Here is a 24,322-nt window from a genome sequence, read left to right as displayed (position 1 = left end):
CGTGCAGAAGGGCACAGGGACAAGAGCTCGCTGCCACAGGGCGGCAGCAGGGCACGAAACGCCACGTGCTGGGGACCGAGCAGCTCTGCGCTCGCTGTGCCACGGGGCTGCGCAGTGCCGCAGCGCCCCTCTGGGTGCCCCCAGGGATGGGGGTGCTGTGGGGGCACGGGGAGGGGGCTGCAGCCCCTCAGGCAGCGCCACGTGGGGCGGGGGAGACACGGGGGTCCGGTACAGAGATGGAAAGGAAAAGAGACGCGCAGTGGCTGAGCGGCACGATCGTTTTCATGGCAGACAACAGATTTACAGACACCGGAGCAGTGCGGGGAAGGACGGAGCCCCCAAAACACGCTGCACCGCCACAGAGATACGAGATCATTTATAGAAACAACGGGGGAGCGGAAAACCCCCTCCCCTGCCCAGCAGAAAACGGGGCTCCCCCGGGCACCCTGGCACAGCACCCTGTTTGTCCTGATCCTGAAAGGCAAGGCGGCGCGGGGGCACAGCCCACAGCCGGGATGGAGCTACGCTACCACGGCCGCAACGCTCCACGAGGCCGCACAGCCCCGGGCGGCAGCGCAGCGCCGGGCCAGCCCAGGAGCCCCGCTCTGCCGCCGGGCGGCTTTCGGGGCACACGGCCCCTCCGTGCTGCCGACAACACGACCACGACACACGCACACACACAGACCACCGCCTCGGCCGCCGGCCCTCCTGCCGGGCACACTGCCCCCCCTATGGGACCGTCCCCGTCCCCGGGCACGCTGACTGCTCCGCTGCTCACAGCAGGACCAGGCTGGGGTTGCGCAGCTGCTGGTAGATGTGCAGGAGCTTCTCCGTGTCCTCCTCGGTCAGGGGCGAGTGGTCGCGCAGGGACTGCGCCTCCTTCAGCAGCATCTGCAGGAGGAAGGTGGAGAGTGAGGGTGATGTCCATAGGGAGGGACCCACGGGGAGGGGTTGGGGAATGGGGGGCTCACGGCTCACCTCATGGTTGGTCTGGATCTGGCGCAGATACTGCATGCGGAGGTCAGGGGGCCCCGAGCCCTGTGCCGCCTGCTCCAACACCAGCGCCTGTGGGGAGCAGAGCTCTGCTGAGGGGGACTTCGGGAGGGAGTGGGCTCTGTGGGGGTCCCACTCCTCATCCCTGTGTGGCACCGGGCTGTGCCAAGTATGGCTGCCACACAACGGTGCCTGAAAAACCGTCCTGCAGAGTCCAGCGGGGTCTGGGGGGTTACCCGGGGATGCGCCCCATGGCTCCATACCTGCATGCGGCGGATGACGGCGTGGTGCATCCTGCACGTGTGGGCCAGGGATGGGCTCTCCATCAGGATCTCCACCGCCTGGATGGGGCCGGCTGGGCTGAGGTCATTCATGGCCACCTGGGAGAGCACCAAGGCCCCACTGCAATCCTCGCAGGGCAGGGGAAAGCTGCCCCAGGTCCCCACCCCACGGGCAGAAAGGCTGGGATGGTGACTCCATGCTGGGCCCGAAGACAGCTGCCATTCCCTCCATCCCTGCTCCATGCACTGCTCTCCAGGCCGGTACAAGTTTGAGGGTGACCTGCTGCCCGCTGCCCGCTCCCCAGTGAGACGCAGGCTGCCAGCGTGGTGGATTTAATCCAGCAGGCTTAGCCCAAGCAGAATTAACGCTGTCGCTAATCACATTGGCAATATTAGTGCTCTCAAGTGTGAACCAACCTGAACCAGGTCACTGCCAGCATGCAGGCGGCTGGGCCCCTCGCCGGAGGGTTAGCCAGCCGTGGCGGGAGAGCTGCACAGCAATTGCTGCTTTTCCTTTGCACTTAGAAGGGGATTTTCACATTAGAAGGGGGAAAGCCGCAGTAGGTCAGATTTACACCCAGAATCAAGCCACGTTTTCCCCTCTGCAGGCTCAGCACGGAGCAGCAGCCCAAAGGAGCCTTGAGAAAGTCCTGGGAGGGGAGGAGGGGCCCCGGTGGCACGGAGTGTGGGACCAGGGGGTGACAGCCAGGCCACGTGTCACCCTGCTCCCCAGGGACTGAGGGACGCAAGCTCTGTGGGCCAGGACAGGCAGTTCCTCTGCAGGGCTAACCCCTTCCTTGCCTCTCGGATGATCAGCTGCACCTCTCCTCCATCCGGAGCCGCACCGCACACCGAGGTCACCTCCTCACTGCTCAGCGTCGTGGCTGCAGCGTTCTCAGCCAGCAGCCAACGCAGTGTGGCACAGCTCAGCGGGACGTCTGGGGGTGAGAGGAGAGAAAGCAGAGCGCGTTACACCTCTGCACAGCCTCCCGAGGGCAGGACCATGTGGGTGGGTGGAACGGCGCATGCATGGTGCTGCCCATGCGCGTGCAATTGCTGCGATGCCAGGGTGACCCTGGGCCTGGGGACACCCCCCTCCGGGCTGCCACACTGCTGGAGCGGCAAGCTGGGGGCCCGGAACCCTCCTCCCTCACCCTGGGAAGGGGATGGTGATGCAGGACAGCTCTCCTAGCTCAGCCCCCAGGACCTGCTCGGCACACCCCCCCTGCGGGCAGCACCCACCTGAGCCGGAGGTTTTCAGAGCGTTCTTCAGCAGCTCTGAGGACACCCTGATGGATGCTGCTGAGGGTGGCATGCCGCCCTCTCCTGTGGCACACGGCTGCTCGCTGGCTGTCCCCGCCTCGGGCTCAGGCTGCTCCTTGGAAGCCTTCAGGAACGTCTCCACGGGATCCTGGGGCGCAGGCAGTGAAGCGGCTTTGGGGGAGGCATCCGGCCTGGGGGTGCTGCTCTCAAAACGCAGGCACTGCAGCATGTCAATGGTGCATTCACTGAGGGGCAGGCAGATGCCCTCTCTGTCTGGGGACAGGATGGGCGAATCGTCCGGGAGGAGATCATCCAGGGCCTCGGGTGAGTCAGAGCCACTGCCCAGGATATCACGTAAACTGTAGTAGAGGGCACAGGAGATGGTCAGAGGCAGATCCAGCTTGGTGTCTGCGGCCGAGCTGAGGGGCAGCGTCAGCTCCCGTTTGGTCCCAGGGAGGAGCTGGTCGATGGGGAAGGTGAAGGTGGTGGCCGAATCCACGGACTCCTCCTCTAAGGCACAGGGGCTGGCCAGGAGCTGAACACACAGGGTCCAGCCCTGCTCCAGGCTGTACTCGCTGCAGTTCTCCAGCAGGCAGGAGATGGTGACGGTATCACGGAGCAGGAGGCAGCTCCAGTTGGCAGTGACGGTGCAAGCAATGGGCTTCTGGCCCTCTTGGCCGGACAGCAGGGCTGCACTCACGTTCATCACCTGGTTGAGGCTGGCCAGGGCACGGTTCTTTTGGTCTACCGCCTTCTTCAGGAAGGAAACTCTGGAAGGACAAAGCGCAGTGCTCAAACAGCAGGAGGGCCAGCAGTGGGGACAGCGGGTCTGCAAACAGGGGGTTAAACAGACACACCCCAATCAGCCGAGTGGACCCCGAGCGGGACGGGACCCGCTGGCCAGCCCTGGGCTGCAGCTCCCAGCGATGACAAGCTGCAGATGGGTGGGCTACAAGCCCTGCTCGCAGCTTTGGGAATCCCCCTGCGAAGGGGGAACCTCCTCCCCGTGCACAGATGGTCACAGAGGGCTGAGCACGCGCTGCCCCGCCTGAGACAGGCCTGGCAGGTGCTGAGGGGTGTCTGGGCACGCTGGCACCATGCCTCGCCCTCCTTCTGTCACCAAAGCTGCAAGCAGCAGCGTGCCTGCACAGAGCAGCAGGCAGGGCTGCCAGCAAACTATTTTTACGCTGCTGAGGCTGGGGGCTTCCCTTCCACCTGCTCTGGGAAAGGAAGCATTGGAGGTGGTGCCGCAAGAGGCTTTATGAGCACCGCTTGGGGCGGGAGCTGGTGCACAAAAGCACCGCTGGGTACCTCTACCCCACGGCTCACGCAGGGCCAGCAGCAGCACAGCAGCCCTGCCCTTACCTCTCCGAGGTGTTGCCTATCCCGGACAGCAGCGCCTTAATCCTCCGGCCGGCCTCGGCGGGCGTCAGCTCCACATCAGCATCCTCGGGGCTGCATAAGCCACAGGTCATGAGGCGGCCTTTGGCAGACAGGGCCAGCAGCTCTGATTCACCTGCGGAGCAGCACAGGGCGCTGAGGGGTGCTCAGCCCATCGGCACGCTTAACAAGAAGAACTTACAAAAACGAGGGGGTCAACAAGAACGGGTGAAGAACGGAGCCCGATACGGACCACCGCAAGGTGTGTGGACGCACACAGCCGGGCAGCTCTCCTGCCCCGTCCCACCCCGAGGCCCAGCGCGCTCCCCATGGTCGGCAGTACCTTCTGATGCCCGTGAGGACAGGGAGAGAGCCACGACGCTACAGATACTTAAGCTGGCCGGAGACAGGACGGGCGGCAGGACGCCGCCGCAGCTCTCCGCGTCCTCGGGGTCAGAGGACTCGCTGACCCAGTCCAGGTCGACGGCGGAGATGTCTGAGTGTGTGCTGTAGTACATGCGGCTGCCGCTGCCGCAGGCGGCGCAGAGGATGGGCCCACGCAGGTAATACTCCCTGAGCTCCGGCACCGTCGTCTCGTCCCTCTGGTCTGCCTTGACGGCCACCATCTTCCCGTAGTGCCCCACGGCCACCACGCAGTCGCAGCCGGCGTTGCCAAACAGAGCGTCGTCCTCGGCATCCTCCTCCTCCTCCTCCTCCTCCTCCGCCGCCCGCCGCTCCGTCCGCAGCGCCCCGATGAAGACGATGGGCTCTTCCAAGTGGTGGAGGATCTTCACGGGGGGGTCCTGCCCGGACACGTCGTGGCAGCCGTCAGCGGGCGGCGAGCTGAGAGCCTTCAGCGGCACAGCGCAGAGCTGTCCGTCCGGGAAGCCGCAGAGGATCATCGGGGACTCCAGCATGGCGGCGTCGATCCCAAAGAGCAAGCTGAAGAGGGGCTCTTCCAGCACGAAGCCCCCCGAGCACCACGGCCCCTCCCCGCTGCCCGCTGTGCCCGGGGAGGAGGCGCAGCACAGCACGGGCAGGAAGCGTGAGGGCGCGCCGTCTCCCTCCTCGCTGGGTGCGGGGCCGGGGCAGAAGCCCACCTCGCTGACCTGCCGGTACGGGGGGCTGTCCTGCTCGGGGCGCGGCAGCTCGTGCAGCTTCATCCACCACTTGCCGTGGGCCTGGGACAGGGTGATGACGAAGTTGTTGAGCAGAGTGAACATGCACAGGCTGGAGTCTGGGAAGATGCAGGCGTCCGAATCCACGGGGAAGACGCCGGAAGGGCAATTGCTTTCTTGGCCGTCGCCATCCGTCTGCTCCATTAACCTTCGAGCAAACAGGCAAAGGCTCTCAGCCAAGGCTCGGGGCGAAGCCAGCGCTTCTCTTGGCTGCCTCATCTCCCGGCCCTTGGACCAAGCTCCCCGCAGCAGGGCAGGAGCAGCGGCCCGGAGAGAGCCGAGGGCCAAACCCCGAGCTGTCCAATGCACGTGTAGCCCCGCGCGCCCTCACCTCACCTGCTCTGCTGGTCCAGGGACACGCAGTAGATGCCGCTGTGGGCGCAGAGGATGTAGAGCTGTCTCGTCAGGGGCAGCAGCTCCACGTGCCACACCTGGTCGGGGCACCTGTACACTGCCTGGTAGGGAAAGGGAAGGGTCACGGTCCCAATAAACCTGCAGGAGGTGCCCAGGAACCCCGACGCCCACGCAGCTGGGCAGAGAGGTGCACCGTTGGGTAAAGAGGGAGCAGCTTGCTGAGCAGTGGTTCCCCCTGGGCGGCCCCAAAGAGACTGGGAACGAAAGCAGTGATTTCCCGCAGAGGAACGTGGTGAGCACTTCCAGGAATTGGGCTGTCAGCGGGCAGTGCTGCAGCTGGCACTGCGCTCGGGTTCATGAGGCCGCAGGGCTGCTCCTGTCCGGGCAGCGGCTGTGCAGGGTGGGTAGGTGGGTGGGAAAGGGGAGGGAAATGGCAACCTGAAAGCCCATACGTGATCTACTTTCCCGAGAAGGAACGCAGTGTAGGAGGCAAATCCTGATATTACAGCGATGGCTTTCTTAGAAATGATAATAAGGACAAATTAAAAAAAGAAGCTGTGTATAACTCAACACGACGACTGCTGTTAGTCACAGCGGAGACAGCAGCGAAAGCCTTTGGAGATGAGAAATGAAAGGGACGCCGCTCCGTTCACCTGGCAGGGCCGGGGGGGGCTCAGGCAGCAGCACCCCGCTGCCCCAAAGCATTCCGCCCCCTCTCATTGACACAGCCTGGGCTGGAGGAGCCCGGGGGGGTCCCGAGGTCTCCCCACCTCCTGTCCCGGTGCCACGGACCGCTCACCTTCAGCACCTTGCCCTCCTGGTCGTAGATGTAGACGAACTCGCTGCCGTTGCAGAGGTAGATCTCGCTCTCGTGGCACAGCACGCGGGGTTTGCCGGCCACCAACCCCCCCACCGGGCAGCAGAAGCCGGCCAGGTAGTCCACCCGGTGCCCCACCTGCGCCATGGTGCCTGGGGCGTGGGGATGGTGCTCAGCATGGATGGGGGGGGGAGGACGGGGGCCACCCCAAAGCCACAGCCAGCCCCCCGGCACAGAGACCAGCTTGAGACTCTCACCCTGCGCCCCCCCCAGCCCCAAACCCCCTCACAGCAGCCCCAGGCCCCGCGTTTTCACTCCTCGCCCTAAGCCCCCCCCAGCCCACATCCCCCAACCCCAGCCCCCCCACCCTGCATCCCCGGCCCCAAATCCCCCCGCTCCATCCTCATACCCACCGCACACCCCGCAGACCCCTCAGCCCCACATCCCCCCCCCATCACCCCACCCTGCAGCACCCCCGACCCCCCATCTCCTCCCATACCCCCCCCAGTAACCCCACCCCCCATCCCCACCGTAGCCCTCTCTGCCCCAAATCCTCCCCAGACCCCCACCCTCACCCCCAAATCTCCCCCCAGCAGGAACCCCGATCCCCACCCCCACCCTACAGCCCTCTCCAACCCCACACCCCCTCCTCATCCACCCCCCCCTCCACCCCCCGCTGCGTCCCGGAGGGGCTGCGGGTACCGGGCCGGGGGGCGCGGGCGGCTCCGCTTTACGGCTGCGCGGCGGCCGCCGCAATGGGGCGGAGATTTTGCGACAGCGGCCGTAAAGCGCCGATGGGCGGACTCCCCATTGCGGGGCGGGGGGAGTGGTTCGGTTCCACCCTCCGTGTGCCCGGGGCTGGGGAGGGGGTCAGGGATCACGCAGCGGTGCTGTGGGTGTGCGGCTTTATTATCGATGCGGTGGGGCTCGGGCTGAGCCCTATGGTGCTACTTCAGGGCGGGTTGGGGCAGCCCCCGGCGGCGCGGGCCGGGCCTGGGGGCAGTGCGGGGCCCGGGGCTGCGGCTCAGTTGGTCCACGAAGGCCTCCACCTCAACGAAGCGCCCCGAGAGCCGCCCCAGCTGCTCCTTGAGGGCGCTGAAGTCCTCGTAGAGTTCATCCAGGGCCCCCGACAGGGCGCGGATCCTGTGCCGGCAGCGGGGTGAGGGCGTTGGGTACCCCCGGAGCCCCCCCCGGCCTCCCCCCCCTCCCCCGCCCGCCGCTCACCGGCCGTAGTCGGGCAGCACGGTGTGGTGGTGGAACAGCAGAAGGTTCCGCAGCTGCGAGGTGATGGCGAACCTCCAGTTGTCCAAGATGAGCGTCAGGTTGGCGCAGCCCCGCGGCGCCCTCGCGGCTGTGGGGATGGGATGGGATGGGGCTGCGTGGGGCAGGACGGCCCCCGAGCCCGGCTGCGGGCTGCGCGCCCACCGCGGCGAGGAGGGGGTCCCGGCCGTTACCGTCCGCTCGCTCGTCCCACGCTGCCGGCTGGCGCTTCAGCTTGGCCGCAGCGCCCAGAGCCGCGAGGAGCAGGAGGGGCAGAAGCCGCGCCATGGCTGGGGGTGGTGCGGTGAGACGGAGCCCGGCTCTCGGGGAGCAGCTCCGCCGTGACCTCAGCCCCGCACGAGGACATCCCTGCCGGGCCCCGCGTGCCCCTCCGGGCCCTTAATTGGAGGAGAGGCCCCAGCCCCGCTGCGGGGACGCATCGCCAACAGCACCGCAACGGGAAGCCGGGGCGGGGGGACGCGCTGGGCCCCGTGGCTGCCGGCTGGCACGACCCCGAGGGCAGGCTCGGCACGCGTGACCCGTTCCTGCCTCTTACCTGTGCCGGGACCCGCCTGCAGACGAGGCGGCCGCTCGCTGGGCTCGGCTCCGCCGGCTCTGGCTCCGTGCAGCTGCTGCTGTCCCTTTTTAACAAGCCGGCCTGGCGCGAGGCCCGGCCGCACGCGGCTGTGCTGCTGATTGCAAACAGACTGCCCTGGCCGAGCCGCGGGCCGGGCACGGGGCGACGAGGGCAGCGTCCGTCCGTCCGTCCGTCTGTCCGCCCACCCACCCCTGGCAGACGGACGGCCGCGGTGCAGGAACAGAGCGCACGGCGCTGGCTCTCGTTTCAGGTGCTTTTATTCAACGTTACTTGCAGACCCCGCGACCGGGTCGTTCAGTCCAGGCACCGCAAACCGCTGCAACCCAAACACCAACAAACCGAGGGGAAAAGCAAACCGCAGCCACAGCCCGAGCGCCCCGCGGCAGGGGCGGGGCCGGCAGCCGCTCCTCAGCACGAGACAAAGCCCACGGGCGGCAGCGGGGGGTCTCTGCGCCCGTCCCACGGCCTGTGCCAGGACGGGGCCCCGCGCCGCCCTCCTGCAAAGCTGCACGAGACGGTGCTAAAACCGGAGCCCCGGGAACCGAACCGAGCCCCAAATCGGCAGGGGTGGGGCAGCCCTGAGACAGGCTCGCAGGGCACCGCCTGCCCCTTTCCAGCGCCGTAGCGGCCCCTACTCAGGCGCTAAAGCAGGGAGAGAGCAGCAAGAGTGTAGCCCGGCCCCCGCCTCCAGCACGGCGCCCAGGGAGGACACGCATAGAAATCAGCGGGTACCGCAGCAGACGCCCGACTGACGTGGCCCCCCCAGCACGTTCCCCACCATCTGAGCGGACAGCAAAGCCTCCGGGGAAGGAACAGCCCTCCTGCAGCCCCCGGGAATGAGCCGGGCTGCTGTAGCATCCCCGCAGCCAGAGGGAGCGAGGCTGCCGGTGCGGTGCCGAGCCGTGAGCTGACACGTGCCCACCCCTCACCCACCGCCAGGGATCCTATCCTGCTCCGGGAGCACTGCCAGCACACGGAGCCTGGCCCAGCAGAGCTGCTGCCTGGTCCAACGCTGCTAACGGTCATCTGCTCGCTCCGCACGGGCTCTTTAGCACGAAAGCTGTGGGTACGGCCGGGCCAGGGCTGCCTGGAAAGCCAAGGCTGGCGGCAGCGAGCCACAAAGGCAGGAAAAGGGCAGCGGGGAGCAAAGCTGGGGGCAGGGAGATGCCACTGCCTCCCTGTCACCTGCGCAGGGTAGGGGACGCTGTGGGCAAGGGGAGAGGGCAGGGAGGGATAGGCTCTGGCTGGCCCCACACAGAGCCGCCCTGAGCCCCGCTAGGCAAAGGCCCATCCAGAGACTGAGGTGAAGTGAGAGGCCAGCGTCAGGCTAAGCCCAGGGTGCCCACCTCACGATGTGACAGCGGGGCTGCCCCTGGAAGGAGGAGAGGGGCAACCGAGGAGGGCTGGAGCGGGAAGGGGAGGGGTCAAGCACCACTCCTGCTGCTCAAGGGTTTGCTCTGTATTGGAGTCGGCCGCCGCACCGCTGTGGCTAGGTCCGGGGCAGGCTGCACATCTCGCAGTGGTCCGTGCCTGGCTGGTTCATGAAGGTGCAGTGCTGGCAGGCCCACATGGCCGCCGACACGGCGTGCGTAGAACCGCCCACAGCACCGTATTCGTGCAGTCCTGGCAGCTGGACACCAACTGTGCCTGCGAGAGAAAGAGCGTGGTCAGAGCAGGGAGAGGTGCTGGGAACGGACGAGGACCCTGCCTACATCCTGCCCAGCAGGCAGGAGCCTCCCTGCCCACGTGCTGCCTTCGCCCCCAGGGCTGGCACGAGGTGCTGCTCCCACATGGACAGATCTCAGCACCCACACTGAGCACCAAAGACCCTGCGCTGTGCCCACACCGGCCAGCCCGGCCCACAGACTGAAAGACAAAGGACTGTGTCCCATGGACCCCATTTCTTACTGCAGAGCTGCTCGATGGTGGCCCACTGCTCCGACTTCTTCCAGGTCTGTGCGAGCTCCTCGTTTTTGGTCCTCACAGCTTCCAGCAACAAGCTGATGCTGTCCTGAAAGCCAAAAGAGGGATATTAGCGTTGGATGCTTCTCTTTCAACCAGCCTGCAGCTATGATCCAAAGCCTTCCAGCCCTCCACTGGTCACATCGAGGCAGAGCTGCAAGTCTGACTTGTCACCATTTTCTAAAGATCCTCTGGGGTTGCACAAGTTTGCTGCTGGGGAGTAAGACTGAACTTATCCCTTCTGCTCCCCCCAGTGTTCAGACATACTCTAAAACCCAAAGGCTTCGACTCCTTCTGCTTAGAGGCTGCGGCTGGAAGCTGTGCTGCCCTGTGCTGTGCACACTGAGCCCAATTCCCAGCAGGGCACAAACATTTCCAACGCAGCTGTCTCGGGGAGCACTGTGCCCAACCCCCAGCCTGTGTGCAGCCCCAGCCTGATCTCCAGCTGCCCAGGGTCAGCCCAGCCACCCTGCACATGCGCCCACGAGGCCTCTTGCAAACACATGGCTCGTTCTGCTGGCACACTGCTTAAAATGGGAAGGTCCGAGGGTCCAGATGTTAACTGAGGGCCTGGGCAACCACCAGTACCACGCCAAGAGAGGCAGAGATGCATGAGCAAGAAGCTGCTGGCCTCACAGAGATCTGGGGGCTCTGATCTTGTTATCGTTACAACAGCAATTTTTGATTCTGAGATATTCTTTATAAACATTTCCAGCTCTCTGAGCCACGGCCAAGTTGGCTCCATCCCACCTGTGACCATCCTAACAGCCCTCACCCCCTCGCTGCTCCGAGCAGTGCTCTGGGAGCTCTTGGCCCAGCCGGGGGCTTCAGTTTCACTTTTAAACCCTCTGCTGAAAGGTCAGTCTGGAAGAACAGGCGTCGGGCCAGCTGCATGTCCCCAGAAGGCATGGGACGTGCCTGGAACTGTGCCGGTGTCCCCCATGCCGGGGGGGGGGGGGGGACACCGCCGAGCTCAGGGTCTCAGTGACACTGACATGTGGCCATTTGCTGTTGCTTACGTACCCGCAGAGGCATGACCTCGTTCGTGACCAGGAAGAGAAGCAGATGGAAATCGGAAACGATGTCTAAGAAAACAGAGGAAGTATTTTGGGACAGGTAGGTGGCCAAGCTGTGGAAGTCCTGCAAGACAGGAAAGTAAGAAAAAGAAGTCACTTTCCCTCCATGCGATAACTTTGATTTCCTGTTCAGATCCACTAACAGACATGGTAACGCTCTTGTCCTCTTTTGTGCAACGTGCAGACCATCCTGAAATGAGACCCCAGCCTGGCTGTGCTGCAGCTAACAGCTTCCAGAGAAAAAGAGCCTGGGGTCCACATTACCCCTCCTCTCCCAGCGGCACATCCAGAGCTGATCCCAAACCCAAAGTACTGAGCAGAGGCAGTTAGCTAAAGGCAAAGCCAGGTCCCTGAGGAAGAGGCAGGAGAGGCAGCCCCTCCTTCCCCTGCCTTCTCTTCCCTGCTCTCAGTGGGCAGTAGCCCTTCATTCATGTCTGCTTTTGGAGGAAGCCTCAGACACCTTTAGCATGGCCTCTTACCAGAAACTAGCTGCTGCTGCTTTAAAGCAACTCAAGCCTTCCACGTGCTGGCAAAGTCCCGTGCATGCCTCAGGCTGCGCAGCAGCTGCCTCTGCTCAACACTATGAGCCTCCTTCAGTAAAAGGTCTCTGTGTTTTAAATATCAGCCCAGAAAGAGAAGGTGGTGCTGTCGGAGCTGGAGCAACAGACCCTCGTCCCACCGCTGTCACAGTGGGTCCTGCCCTGTCTCTCTGGGGCCAGAGCTCAGCTGGGTTGCTCCAGTCCCCACCTCTGCAGGGCTCTATCTGGAGATCACAACCCTGGCAGAGCATGAGGTAGCCCAGAGCTCAGCCCTGAGCAGAGGGAGCACACCCAGCCCCCATCTGCATGCAGGCAGAGTTTGGCAACGCTGGACTGAATCACAGAAGGGTGATGTAAGGGCACAACTGCAGCTGTCCTTTTGCAGACATTAGAAAGTATAAGGGAAACAGATGACATCTCTGTATGAAATAAAGCTTTGCCATTGATTGCTTACCTGAGTCTCTCCCAGCACATCACGGTTCTCGATGGGAAATGGATTTTGAGAAATAGAAAAAGTGTAGACTGGATCCTTGGGGAAAGTTGTAGTAATCTGAAAATCCAAGAAAGGATGGTCAGAGCATTAGCAGCAGGAGAGGTAAAAGGGCTAGGGGAAGAAAGGCTTCCGAGCACCAAGAGCAGCCATGGCCCCACATTAGAGCTCAGCCAGGAAGGCAATTACAGCACGGATCTTCTGATGGCTTTTAACATTTAAAGCAATGTTGCAATCAGTGCATCCCCCAGCTTCTGGCCATCACTTTTAATGAAGCTGAGGGAACTGCTGTGCTGTTGTAACAGCTGAGCTCAGAGCATTTCCCTGCAGCCCTGCCCTGCTTGGGATGTCACCTGGGGGTCTCCTTAGCACTGTGGGGGACAGCAGAGCTCCTGCACCAGGACTGTGCCACTGGGTTTTGGACTGGGTAATGCCAAGGAAGCATCTCTGCATGTTATTTAACAGTGTCCCTGCACTCAGAGGGGCACTAACCCTGCCTCCTGTGCCAAACAGACAGGTGGGGAGGGGGAACACAACACTGTTCCCACCCTACCTGAGAGGTTTCTGGGCTCAGAGGCCAGCAGCTGACACTTAAACCAGTCCTCGCTCTGAGGGCTTTAAAGCCGTGGTGTCAGTTACTCTGCCCTGACAGGGAGGCTCTTTGTAAGCAGACATGCAGAAATACCTGCCAGTTCACTATTAACTGGAATCATGAAAAAACGAGGCAAAACAAGATGCTTCAGAAATGCAGCTTTCCAGACTGCTCCTAAATGCATGTTCTGTCAATCTGTTTTCATCTTAATTACACCCCAGGTAGTCTGGAAACAGATGCCTTTACCACTTGAGCAATAAATACGTTCCAGCACTGTCGACTGGCACAAGGTGTCGTAGGGCCCTGCACAATGGGCCCCTTGTTCTGAGCCATGGTGATAAGGGGCACGCACACACCAGGCATTGGCAGGCACAGGGAAGAGCAAGGGGAAGGCTCCTGGCTGCCAGCTTCCCTGTGCTGCAGGACAGCACCGATGCCAGGGGCAGCTGGAGCAGAGCACTGGCTCCGGGTGGATTTAATCCTTCTTGGCATCACCTTCGGCTCAGCAATATCATCTGTCATCTGAATTATTTTGCTTTCTTCTCTTCCGCACCATAACAGTTCCCTTTTAAGCCAAAGGGCAGCGCCGTGCCCCAGCACCTGGCAGGGCTTGCTCATGGGCAGGCCGTGGCTCTGCTCCAGCCAAGCCCTGTGCTGTATCTCATACTGCCCTCCCCCAGGAAAAGGCATTTTTGTAGCACCAACCTGGTCTGCTGAGTCACCACAAAGAGCTGGATTCTTAATTGCTGCTAAGGGAGACACAAGCGGAGCTTTCTAATTAAGTCCCCGCGAGGTGGTGCCCAGCACACACATCTGTGGGGCTGGCTGCTTCTGCCACATGGCTACGTGCCACCTCCCAGCAGCGATAAGGCACCAGGCAGGGCCTTCCCAGAAAGCAAGGGTGTTCCCTGGCACCACTGCAGGTTGTGCCCAGAGAGCACTGCATCACTCAGAGCACACTGCCTCCTGCACCTCTGTGCTAGAAGTGCCAGGCTGTAAAGGGGAAAGGGGAGAGAGGGAGAGCCTATCCTACAGATCAGCTCCAGTGTGAGATTTAGAGGTGGGTTAGGAACTCTGCTCTGCTCTACCTCTTGCTGCCAGCAAAGTGCAAAGAATACTTACGTCTATGATTAGGTACTCAACAGGGAGAGGACGAGCCAGCTGTGTGATCTCATTGCCAAACTTGTCTATGTCCTGAAAGACAAGAGTGTGATTAGTGCAGAAATGGCAAGAAGCCTCAGGGACGCATCCCCAAACAGATCCACGCTGCAGCTCCGGGATCCTCTGTGTTGGTAGATGGTTTGGGGCACAGAGAAGGACACTTTGCAGCTCCTCCAGCTCCAAGACCCCTGTAACTCAGAGCCATGGCTCACATGAAGCATCCAGTCACGAACATGGCACTGGTCATGTTCATTGTCATGAACGTTTGCCACCAGAGAGATGGCAAGCATTATCTGGAGAGTGTAAACGCCACTTCAGAAGCAGCGCTGTCTTAAAAGGGAGGGAGGGAGGGAGGGATAGCTCCACATCTGCTTTCTCAGCCACCAAGGCAAACCTGACTTGCTGCAAAACTTGCCACGAGTCTGTAATCTGAGCTTGCTTCTGCTTGGGAGCTGGAAGTCCAGGCACTTTCTCACACGCAGACCCAAAGGGCCAGCACATCACAGCGCATAAACTTGTTTGGCTTTGCCAGGTGAATTGAACATAAAGTTTAATTATGGAGAAAAATGGCCAGCATACGTTCATTAATCATAAAGTGACAATTAGACCTGATTTATGTCAAACATGCTGAGTTCAAACACAGCTTCAGAAATAAATTCATAAGAAGTGACACTTTTCATTAAAGATTCTGTAAGAGGGGGTTGTATTTTCTACCTAAATCATCACTTAACATGTTATAAATCATTCACGGAGCCACGTATAAATTATACACCCATGATTTCCAATCAGAGACCTTACATAAAAGCTTACATCGATGTGCAGAGTCCCAGCGGCCGCAGGCAGAGCCGGGCTGAGCCAGCAGGACGAGCTGCCTGGGGCTGCCATCCTCCCACAAGCCACATTTTCCTGTTGGAGAACACCACTCCCTGCTATCAGCGCTGCTCAGTTACCCTGGATGTGTGCAGGGGAGGTATGCAGCCGCTCGCAGACCGACGCTGTCCCAGCAGGCTCTGGCGTGCGGAGTGCCTGAGGCCGCAGCCCCCTGCCACCAGCCCCCTCCCCACCTCCACCCCCAGCAGCACACCCCCCCCTCCCCATCCCCAAGAACGGTTTCCTTTGTCAAAATCCACCTTCCTGTCTTTGAAGCTCCTTTTAAAAGCAATCCCGATAAGGATCTTTTCTCCTTGAACATGACAGCTTGTTGGCCCTGTGGTTATTTCAGCAACAAGCTGGTGGCTGGTGGCCTCAGATCTCGGCGGCTCTGACAGCGGCAGCAGGAGACGTGGAGCCTTTTCAGAGAGATCACAGGGCCTGAAAGCCAACCTGCTTCTAGATCGCAGCGATAGCGCCAGAGCCACGAATCACATCCAACCCAACTGCACCAGCTTCCCAAACACAGTCCTGCCCCTGCAAGAAAGAACCTGCAACAACTCACACATAATTAGCCCATCTGGAATTCATTTTCAAATCTAATTAAGTTCTAATATGCAGAAACATTTTTCCAGCACCTGTTCACTTTAATCTCCGCCTCTGGGGATTTCCATGTTAAATGCCTCCTTTTTAATGTCATGCTGCTGAGGCCTTCAAGATGCATTATATGGTTACAGCCAAGCTGGAACCTTGCTCCCCGAGTCAGGGGACGTGCCCAGACCCCGCTGCTCCCCAAACGAAGCCCCCCCGCCCAGCCAGCACTCCTCTCCATCCCCCTAACACCATTTTATCAGGCAGTTAAGTTTTAAAGGCCTTAACAAATGTCAGGCTGGGAGAACTGCTGGGAGACAGACATCTCCATCCCACACTTGGCAGTGGATCTGCAGGTGGGTACCACTGCTGCACCCCGCAGCCCCAGACCTCAAAGCCACAAATGCCTCCATGCTCCATTCAGCAGCCACAAGTGGGACAGGAAGGGGTTAACAAAGTGAAACTCTTTGGCACCTGGACCAAAATCGAGCAGGGAGGCCTGGAGGATGAGGACAATGAATCATCCTGAAGACAGGAGCAAAGTGAGATTGCATCAGGCACTGTGATTGGAGGCTTTAAAGCACTGTTTTGAGGCAGAAGCTGCAAACCCACGAGGTCAAACAGGGAAAAGGAGGGTGCACAACGGGTGTGCTGCCGAGCAGGTCGGGACGCATAGCACAGCTCTGCACACCGTGAGCTGCAAGAAGCAGTCCTGGGTGGCTTCAAGGTTTCCAACAGAGGTGATGGAGCAGCCAGGAGGGAGGCTTGGCTCTGTGGTGGCTGCCCCAGGGCTGCCAACAACCCGTGCCATTTGTCTTCTCCACTCTGCTAAAGGCCCCGTGGAGCTGAGCAGCTCTGGGTTTGGGGGATAGTGAAACCCAGCGTTGCTTTTCCCTCCACCAACCTCCAGGAGCCTTCCCAGGCAGTCCTGCGCCCCCCACACAGATAGAGCAGCCAAAGCACAGAAACAAAGTGACCTTTCTACAAGTAAGCAACAGGTCAGTGAGAGTTGAAATGCTTCTCAGGAGACTCCTGGTGAGCTAATTGAGCATCCTCCTCCCCACAGCAGCTGGGACATTTAAGGCTAAGAAGGCTTTTCCAGTCCAGGACAAAGCTTTGGGAGGAAGCCAGGGGAAGTCCTGTGCTGTCAGAGAGATCCCTACACAGCCTGGCTATTGCCTCCTCCCTGGCAAGAGGATTTCAAAGTGCATGGCCAGAAGCAACATGTGCCACACTGGGGACAGCCTGAGAGCAGCTGCAGGTCTGCAACCTGATCAGCTCCAACAAAAACAAAGCACCCCGCTGCTGGTCCCTGCCTGGGCCAGATGGGAGCGGGGCCGGCAGTGAGAAGCCAATGCCCAGGCACCACAACAACTGCTGTAAATGCAAAAGGCACTTGCTGGACTCTCTGGGGTAAAGGGCTCTTTCACAACACTGCTGCCATTGTGAAGGGTTTTCGTCATGCACCATCCTGAAGAAACTCTGGGCAGCATTAAAGCAGCTGTAAAATGCAACTCTTCACAAGGATGACAACTTGTTTGCACTAAGGTAATACCTGTGATAAGAGCCAAAGGCGGTTCCTAAATCCAATTCTTTAAATGTGTCAAAGAGTCTGTAACACACAGCAATCCTGTAACACACAGCAGTCCTTCCCCCACTGAGACTGAGCTGCCCATGAAGCTAACAAAGAGCAGTAAGGTCCTGCAGGGCCACGCAGTTTGGGCTGTGTTTGGGAGCAGTTGGGCACTGCTGCTGCTGGGCACTCAGCACGCCTGGATGGAGCTGGGAGCACAGAGGCAGCACAGTGCTGGGCACAGGCAGCCTGCTGTGAGGAATCAGACCCCATCAAGCCAATGAGCACAGCAAGCAACGCCACCTCTGGGTAGCTGGTTCGAAGTTACACTCCTACTGAAATGGAAACCAATCTGGATGTTTTCTAGAACCAGATAGACGAGGCAGATGACTGCTTGAGGGCAGAAGGAATGGAAAATGCCCATCTGTCATGTTCAGCTGAAGAACAAGGCACAGTGGCCATTGCGACATCACTTTTGCTCGCAAGCACACTGGTTACCCCAGTTTGTGTGTCTGTGTCTTGACAACAGCGACTCCATCCTGGATTTCCTTGCACTGAACTTGCCAAGAAGCACGTGCTTGTTGTGCAACGTTCAAATTGGAAGCAGCACGGCCCTGTGATGCTTCACAGACAACCTGGGAGGCGAAGGGGATGTGTTCTTCCCTCTGGCTGATCTCACCTGGAGACGCCTCTCGGAGCACAGCAACTCAAACCCGCGCCCCAAAGCCTTGGACTTCCACACTAGAGCAGGACTGCAGCCTTTGTGAGCCAGGAAAGCAATGGCCCCGTGCAGAAAGCATACCCTGCCAATTCCACGGGGGTGGTTCCTCCGAGCAGGAGGGCTAGCAGCCAACACAAAGAGAATGGTAAAGACATACAGAAATCACAAGGCTGGAGCTCAGGAAAAATGCCTCGCCCTGACAGGACAAGGCTGCTGCCATCGGTTTTCCCACTTCCATGGAAGAAGAGCCCACCTGTGCCAACACAGCACTGGGTGAGTCCCCTTCAGCTGCTCCTTCTGCTCCGCAAACACAACGTAGGGCAGAACACACACAAACAGCTTGCTGACAAAGCACAGACGTTGTTCTCTCTCCAGTAAACTCTGCGTGCACGCACTGCAGTCCCTTACACTGCACGTCTCCTACCTGAGCCCCTCCTGCAGCATTACCCACCCCACACACTTCCCAGCAGTGTTGAAGTCCTGCTGAAGTGACAGCACTGCTGTGAGTGGAGGCACAGGGCCATCTTTGAGCAACGTGACCAAAGCACTGCTGCTAGCTTGCACTTCCATACAGCTCTCTTCCTATTTGCAAGAGCTGAAGGTGAATCTCCTGCACTGCCCTGCTGCAGGCAGGCACAGGAGTTTTTTTTTCCTTGTATGTGGATGCAAAGTTCTATAAATACATTCATACTACACCAACGTTGACCTTCTGGTTTGCATCCAATTATAATAAATCTGTGTTCGCTCCTTTCATCCTAAAGGGCTTTTCAAATGAACACTGAGTTTATTATAGAGGAACGCATATATATGGATTTTTCTCTCTACCAGTGATAGCTTCCCAGTTTGAGACAAGATGCAGCAACTACTCCGAAGGGCAATGCTCTGCCTAAAGCCAGAGGTGGGGAGGCAGCGCGCAGGGAACCCCCCCACAGCAAGGACTGCTCAGCTCCTGTAGTTTTGACAGAGGAAGGGGCAGCAGGGCACTGCAGAACCAGATGTTCTCTGCTGTGTGGCCAAACTCCGGACTGCTGCTCCTCAGAAGTGTATTTAGCCAATGCTTTGACACCGCTGTTGTCACCAACCCAGTAACTATGAGGTAGTGTCTCTGACCTCAAGCCTTATACATTTAATGAGACCCCAAAGGTTTTCAAAGCCAGGAGTGACTAAGCTTTCCATTGATATAAGAACATTCCAAAAAAATTTAAAAAAATAAAAAAATTAAGAGATTTTGCAGCCAAACACGTTTAAGTCTAAAGGACAATCACACCCGCCAGAGCAGTCCTCGAGCCTTCCTTGAGCACATCATGAAAAAGGCAATTATGGATAGAAGTTATAAAACATATGAAATAAGCTGCAGCCCGACCCAATGAATCAGTTGTTCGTGGAAATTTCCACATGGTGCCGGAGCCATCAGAGAGCACTCTGCTCATCTCCCTGCTTCAGATTAGGAATGGGAGCAAAGACCTGAGGGGAACACCCACTGGCTTCCTGCTGCTCTGAGCACCCAGGGTGGCCCACATGTGGGACGCAGACCTGCAGCCTCCTGCAAGGCTGCACCCTGCGTGGCACAGCGCTCTGTGCAGGACCGCAGCGCGCCAGAGATGATGTCAGCTCCTCATTCAAGGCCAGCCGTTGCACAATCGAGCTCCGCTGTATCTAAACGGACCTGGCTTATCAGCTCCTCATAGCAAGCTGTCTGCACGCTAAGGAGAAAGGCACGGGTTTTATCTGGCTTTCTGAGTACAGATTCCTCTCCAGCACTGAATTTAGCCGAAAGGTGTTCCTCATTTCCAGGTGGAGCCAAAGCAGCACAGCACTGAGGGGTGGAGCCTCATGGGCTAATTTGGCCCAGCTTGCGTTTCCTGATCTGAGCTGTGGGCAATACGGGAGCATCCTGACAAGCTCTGCTTCTGCTGGGGGTGTACAATGCGCTCATTTCCGCCGGCCCAAATGATGGCAGCTCTGCATCGCCCAACCTCCCCTATGGACAGCTTTAATACAGATGGCAGGAGTGCTGCAGGCTGAGCGGGCTTCGAGCATCAGACAGACAAGAAGGAGATAACTAACTGGGGTGATGGATGGCTAATTAGCTAGCATGCCATGCCATTAATTAATTCCCCTGCCCTTGTTCATGGGGCACCAACATACACAAGTTTGAGACGCAGTACTGTTAGCGTCTGCAGAGAGCCTGTCCCCAAGTTTCTAACTCAGCCCTGCACACACACAGGAGGTCTGAGGAGCTCCAGAAATGACTGCCAAGTGAATAATGACAGCCCATTCATCATGGAGACTGTACTGGGAACTGCAGCAGGCCAGATGCCAGCAGTGCTCTTGCATGGCACTTCAAATGAAAGCACTCTGGATCCATACATCTCTCACTGCTCCTCAGGACCAGCTTTTAGAGTTTACTGTCTGACCGGAGCACAGCATCAGAGCACAGGCAGGACACTCAGTGCTAGAGAGGAAAGCCAGGGATGCACTCCCGTGCCACCACTGGCCTGAAAGCCTTCACACCTTCCTTTTGTCGCAGAGAAGCATGCACAGGGCTCTCTCTCCTCTTGCTGCATGAATTACACTCTTTTGTTGCATTTCTTACCTAGCTGGTGTCTGTCAGCGTGTCAGACGTGAGCGAATCCCTGCACTGCACAAGGAACCCACTGCTTTGACAGCACTATTTGTACTAGCTCACATCACACAACGGTGAAGTGGAGGAAGCTGAACTCAGAAGGGAATTAAAATCAACAGAGAACATGGCAGATTCAGCCAACAAATACAAGAGGAGGTGAATTCAGAGTACTTGCTATGGGCTTTCAGTGGATCACTTCATTTAGAAGCTGGATAGCCAATGGCTACTGCTGCACTGGAAACCATAACAGCTCTTTTACGAGGGGGAAATGGAGCTTATGCAATTACTTTGCAGACATGTGGTGAATGGTTACTACCGAAAATAGTTCAGACCTCAAAGACATCCCTTCCTGAGCTGGCCATGCTGATTTCCAGACACGCAGCAGAGCCGTTTTTGCAGCTCCCCCCTCCCACAAGCACGCAGTGCTCACCTTATAGAACACGTCAGGCACATACTGCTCGCTGCTGGACTCCTTTGCATAGCCCAGCTCTGGTGCATCGCGGCAGGGGAGCAGGCACTCATCACGAACCAGTGCCATGCACTGATTGGAGACCTGGTACCCCTCAAAGTGGACCTGGTTGTCGGGACCACCTGGAAGAGAAGAGCCCAGATCAAAATTACATAGGAGAGTGATTTGCTGGGTATAACTCAGAGAGGCATGACTCAAAGAGCAACGTAAAACGTGACAGCCCTTCCGAGAGTGAGAGGAAAGCACTGGGGCTGCTGAACAGGAAGCATTTCTAGGCAAAATCCTCCTCCAAGCTCTACATTTATTTAGTAATGTGTACTTCTTCAGCACCGTTTTCACACTTGGCCTGATGGGAAAGTGACAGAGAGAGAACTTTGCCAGGAGCTTAAGTGAGGCTTAGCTGTCCCTTTGGACACAGTCAAAACCCAGCAACCTGCAGGTATTCTCTCTCATCCGCACAAGACTCCTGCAAGCCTGCTTTACCTCCAGTGTACCATGACCTGCAGATTCAGGGCTTGCCACCTGGTAATGTCAGGCATAAGAAGAGAAAGCGTTTTCCCAGCCTATAATAGATGGCTTGGTGGAAATCTGACATGGAAAGTAGAAATTAAGACCCTGGCTCAACAGTGCATCACATGTTTGGTGCTTTAATTTGGATAATGTAAGCAACATCAGGTTATATGTCATTAGAATGTAACTGGAAAGAGAAAATACAGGCAGATGGTAGGAAAGCGTTATTATTTCCAAACCTACGAACTCAGGAAGGGAGAAGAATTAACCCATGTAGAGGACTTAAAGGCAAAGTTGATGCAAACTATCCAATTATACTTATATTGCACAAAAGGAAGGAATTGGGTATTTAAATAGAAACCTGATGGGCTGATAGAACAGAAGAGAATGAAATTATCTGGAACAGAAAAGAGGAAATATTCCTTTTCTTCCCTTTGATCTCTAACCTGAATCACTCACTGCTCCAGAACAAACACTCCTAGAAATTAAACTTAGACCAAGACACGAGGAAGGCCTGAACAAAGCCAGCCATCATTTTCTCATGAAAAAAAAAAAAAAAAAACTTTGTTAAAAAAAAGAAAAAACAAATAAAATGAGTGAGATACACATTTATCTTTAATGGAAGATTGATGTGTTCAGCAGCCTGGAATGCAGGGCAGCTGTCTGATTGCATGGGTCCGTTAACTGCGAGAGCATTCTCACTAAAAAAGGCTCCAAAAACACTTAAACTGAGGCAATATAATATCACACTTTGAGTTTTCATATTGGATGTTGTTTGGAAGTCATAGTTTTTTCACTGTGCTAAACAGACCCAGAACCCAGCGTATCTGCTCCGTGGAAACCTTAAATGAATACATGTGTGTCATCCCAAAGAAGAGCAGATTGAACTTCTAATGCTACAACTCTCCCAGCACATGCCAGCATCGCCCTGCAGCCCAGTGCCTTTGGAGACTTGCTGTGAAAGTGGCTAAAATCAGAGGTGACAAAGCAAAGCATCATGCAGGCTTCTGTTTTACTGGGGCAAACAAAAAACATTTCCATACACAGAAAAGTAGGTAATTCTACATTAGGGTTTCCCTGTCAGCAGCACAAGAGAGATAAAGGTCCCTCCTTTATGCTGAATCACCTACAGTAACTTTCAGGATCTGGACTGCTGTGGTTCTGCACTGTTGCTTTTGGGCAACAGGACTTGGAGATTAAACATATGAAACAAACAAAAAAAAGCAACTGACAGATATTCCCTTAGCTGCAGGCAAAAAATGCTTTCTGGATCAGAGAGGTGGGTGCTCCAGGTATGAGCTTCAACTGAGACTCCTGCAGGGGATAGGGTGAAGAGTTGAAGAGAAGATAACACAAAGAAGGAACAAAAATGTATTTTACTTGACGGAACAAGGCAAAGCCCTTGTTAAATAGGACAGATGGGGACCAAGACATCTGATTTCCTCTGGCAGAGCTGCATATTCTTCTATTAACAAAAGACAATTTGTCTGTAATCAAGAGAGCTGGGGCAAGCCGAGGCCCGTTTATACCTGTAGCCACAACTGTGACAAACTTGGATCCGAAATGACCATCTGGAGAAAGGCGACAGATGTTGGGGTGCTGGTTCTGAAAGTTTCCAGCTGTGATGCACTCTTCTGCACTTAGATAATACGTGTCCTGAGGGAAGAGCAGAAACGTCAATAAAAAGGCCAACACGATGCAGCCTAGACCTATTTCCCTGGTCTGTAGCCAAGGAAAACTACCAACACCCTAGTAAAACAAGCTTTCGTAGAAAGCTGCACAGACTGAGAGAAGAATGCGACTTATCAGCTCTCCAGCCACGGGCCTGACTTTTGCCAGAACGACCATCCCACTTTTGGTTCCACCCACCTTTCCAGGCTCATTTGATTATGGCGTTTCATTTTCTAAAGAGATATCCCTGATTTTAGAATTACAGGCAGCTGAGAAGGTCAGAGTTTGAGGACTGAAGCCACATGCCTCACAAAGCCCTGCCCACCTCCTCTGACTCGATCACTTTTGCTTGCTGAACTTGTATGGCACAAAAATCTCTCCACTCAATTTTTCTTAAACCATGGGCATAATTTACTTAAAGCAGAACAGGTGAAGGACTGCAGGCAGCTCTGCCTTCTATCCAGACAGCTCCAACCCCTCCAAAAGTGCTCCAGCCCTTCTAACAGTGCTCTTTGAGCTCAAGCTCCTTTTCCTTCAGCAGCTGAAACCCACACATCACAAGAATTTCAGTCCCAGTGTCACCCCCAGCCCTGCACTGCCCTGGCTCCCTCCCTGTTTGGCAGAGCCAGCAGTCAGGTGATGACACAAACCCTCAATACCAGTGGTGGTGATGAGTGACACTCTCAAGTCTCACCTTGTTCCTGCTGTACCGAACAGTCCCTTTCCGTGTGTCTTCAGAGACTAGATCAGTAAATATCCAGCCAACCTATAAAGCAGTGTTATGGAGAAAATTGCCTTAAGAAAAAAAAAAAAGAAAAGAAAAAGGAAACCCAAACCCACAGAAGAGAGCTTATACATTTTCTCCTAGCAGGACAAGATGTTCTTGGCTCCTGGCGCAGCCTTGCTGCATGCTGCCTGAAGGAAATGGCTCTCCCAGCTGTGCTGGGCTCATTTGAATACGATTTCCAGGAGCAGCGTGCCAGCTGGCCAGCCGGGGGCACCTGCAGCTTTATGTTTCACTATGGAATATTTTTTCATGGAAAGATCTGGAGGCTGCAAGAGGCTTCTCAGCCGCTACCTCCTCCCACCCACAGCAAAAAGCATTTCCTATTGAGCATTCAGAGCAAAGCAGCATCAGAAGTGCCAGCAGATGACAAAGCAGCTCACATGATCTCATTTTGAAGCCTGCAGTCCCTAGTTAAGATAAAGCTCGTATGCTCCCACTGGAGTGTGACTCATTCCAAATCAGACTGCTCCGTTCCAAAAAATACATTCCTGCTTTTTGCATTGTTTGCACATATGAGTATAGATGTGTACACACACACACACACACCGCTGCATGAACCC

At 57.3% G+C, this 24,322-nt stretch overlaps 3 protein-coding genes across 5 annotated transcripts in view; all 3 read right to left on the bottom strand.

Annotated features, from left to right (window-relative positions):
* Positions 1 to 264: 264 nt before the first annotated feature.
* Positions 265 to 7,028, bottom strand: FAAP100 (Fanconi anemia core complex associated protein 100). The gene is made up of 10 exons (NM_001098610.2): positions 6,969 to 7,028; positions 6,249 to 6,418; positions 5,432 to 5,550; positions 4,261 to 5,243; positions 3,903 to 4,053; positions 2,517 to 3,307; positions 2,076 to 2,212; positions 1,257 to 1,373; positions 979 to 1,065; positions 265 to 891 (listed from the first exon to the last, which is right to left on the bottom strand). The coding sequence occupies exons 2-10, from the start codon at positions 6,411 to 6,413 to the stop codon at positions 775 to 777; spliced, it is 2,667 nt and encodes an 888-aa protein (NP_001092080.2). The 5' UTR covers positions 6,414 to 6,418; positions 6,969 to 7,028; the 3' UTR covers positions 265 to 774.
* Positions 7,029 to 7,154: 126 nt separating this feature from the next.
* LOC123575613 (uncharacterized) lies at positions 7,155 to 8,149 on the bottom strand. Of its 3 annotated transcripts, none has more exons than NM_001398167.1 (4): positions 8,083 to 8,149; positions 7,721 to 7,924; positions 7,491 to 7,617; positions 7,155 to 7,409 (listed from the first exon to the last, which is right to left on the bottom strand). In NM_001398167.1, the coding sequence occupies exons 2-4, from the start codon at positions 7,812 to 7,814 to the stop codon at positions 7,214 to 7,216; spliced, it is 417 nt and encodes a 138-aa protein (NP_001385096.1). In that variant the 5' UTR covers positions 7,815 to 7,924; positions 8,083 to 8,149; the 3' UTR covers positions 7,155 to 7,213. The 3 variants fall into 3 exon arrangements, with proteins under 3 accessions (NP_001385096.1, XP_046757921.1, NP_001385095.1); XM_046901965.1 differs by having other exon boundaries at positions 7,721 to 7,895; NM_001398166.1 differs by having other exon boundaries at positions 7,721 to 7,816.
* A 214-nt stretch (positions 8,150 to 8,363) lies between these two features.
* NPLOC4 (NPL4 homolog, ubiquitin recognition factor) overlaps positions 8,364 to 24,322 on the bottom strand; it is a 27,772-nt gene continuing 11,813 nt past the window's right edge. Inside the window, exons 10-17 of the mRNA XM_415704.6 lie at positions 23,670 to 23,741; positions 22,834 to 22,960; positions 20,756 to 20,916; positions 13,906 to 13,977; positions 12,156 to 12,251; positions 11,110 to 11,226; positions 10,033 to 10,135; positions 8,364 to 9,771 (exon numbers count right to left, since the gene is read on the bottom strand). Of these exons, the coding sequence (XP_415704.3) occupies positions 9,614 to 9,771; positions 10,033 to 10,135; positions 11,110 to 11,226; positions 12,156 to 12,251; positions 13,906 to 13,977; positions 20,756 to 20,916; positions 22,834 to 22,960; positions 23,670 to 23,741 (906 nt within the window). The 3' untranslated portion in view covers positions 8,364 to 9,613. The remainder of the gene's footprint in view (positions 9,772 to 10,032; positions 10,136 to 11,109; positions 11,227 to 12,155; positions 12,252 to 13,905; positions 13,978 to 20,755; positions 20,917 to 22,833; positions 22,961 to 23,669; positions 23,742 to 24,322) is intronic.

The sequence above is a fragment of the Gallus gallus genome, chromosome 18, assembly GCF_016699485.2.
Source record: "Gallus gallus isolate bGalGal1 chromosome 18, bGalGal1.mat.broiler.GRCg7b, whole genome shotgun sequence".
In the NCBI taxonomy this organism is placed as follows: domain Eukaryota; kingdom Metazoa; phylum Chordata; class Aves; order Galliformes; family Phasianidae; genus Gallus; species Gallus gallus.
Note: the sequence above shows the minus strand (reverse complement) of the source record. Positions and strands in the feature narration are given on the sequence as shown.

Bases quoted from the DNA above. Each gene is read 5' to 3' on its own strand.
- FAAP100 (NM_001098610.2), bottom strand. From the start codon at position 6,413: ATGGCGCAGGTGGGGCACCGGGTGGACTACCTGGCCGGCTTCTGCTGC. The intron at 2,213-2,516 runs GTGGGTGCTGCC...TCTCACCCCCAG, and splicing joins TCTGAAAACCTCCGGCTCAG to ACGTCCCGCTGAGCTGTGCC. The intron at 1,066-1,256 runs GTATGGAGCCAT...TGCTCCCCACAG, and splicing joins CCGTCATCCGCCGCATGCAG to GCGCTGGTGTTGGAGCAGGC.
- LOC123575613 (NM_001398167.1), bottom strand. From the start codon at position 7,814: ATGGCGCGGCTTCTGCCCCTCCTGCTCCTCGCGGCTCTGGGCGCTGCG. The intron at 7,618-7,720 runs GTAACGGCCGGG...CCATCCCCACAG, and splicing joins GTGGGACGAGCGAGCGGACG to CCGCGAGGGCGCCGCGGGGC. The intron at 7,410-7,490 runs GTGAGCGGCGGG...CTGCCGGCACAG, and splicing joins GTGCTGCCCGACTACGGCCG to GATCCGCGCCCTGTCGGGGG.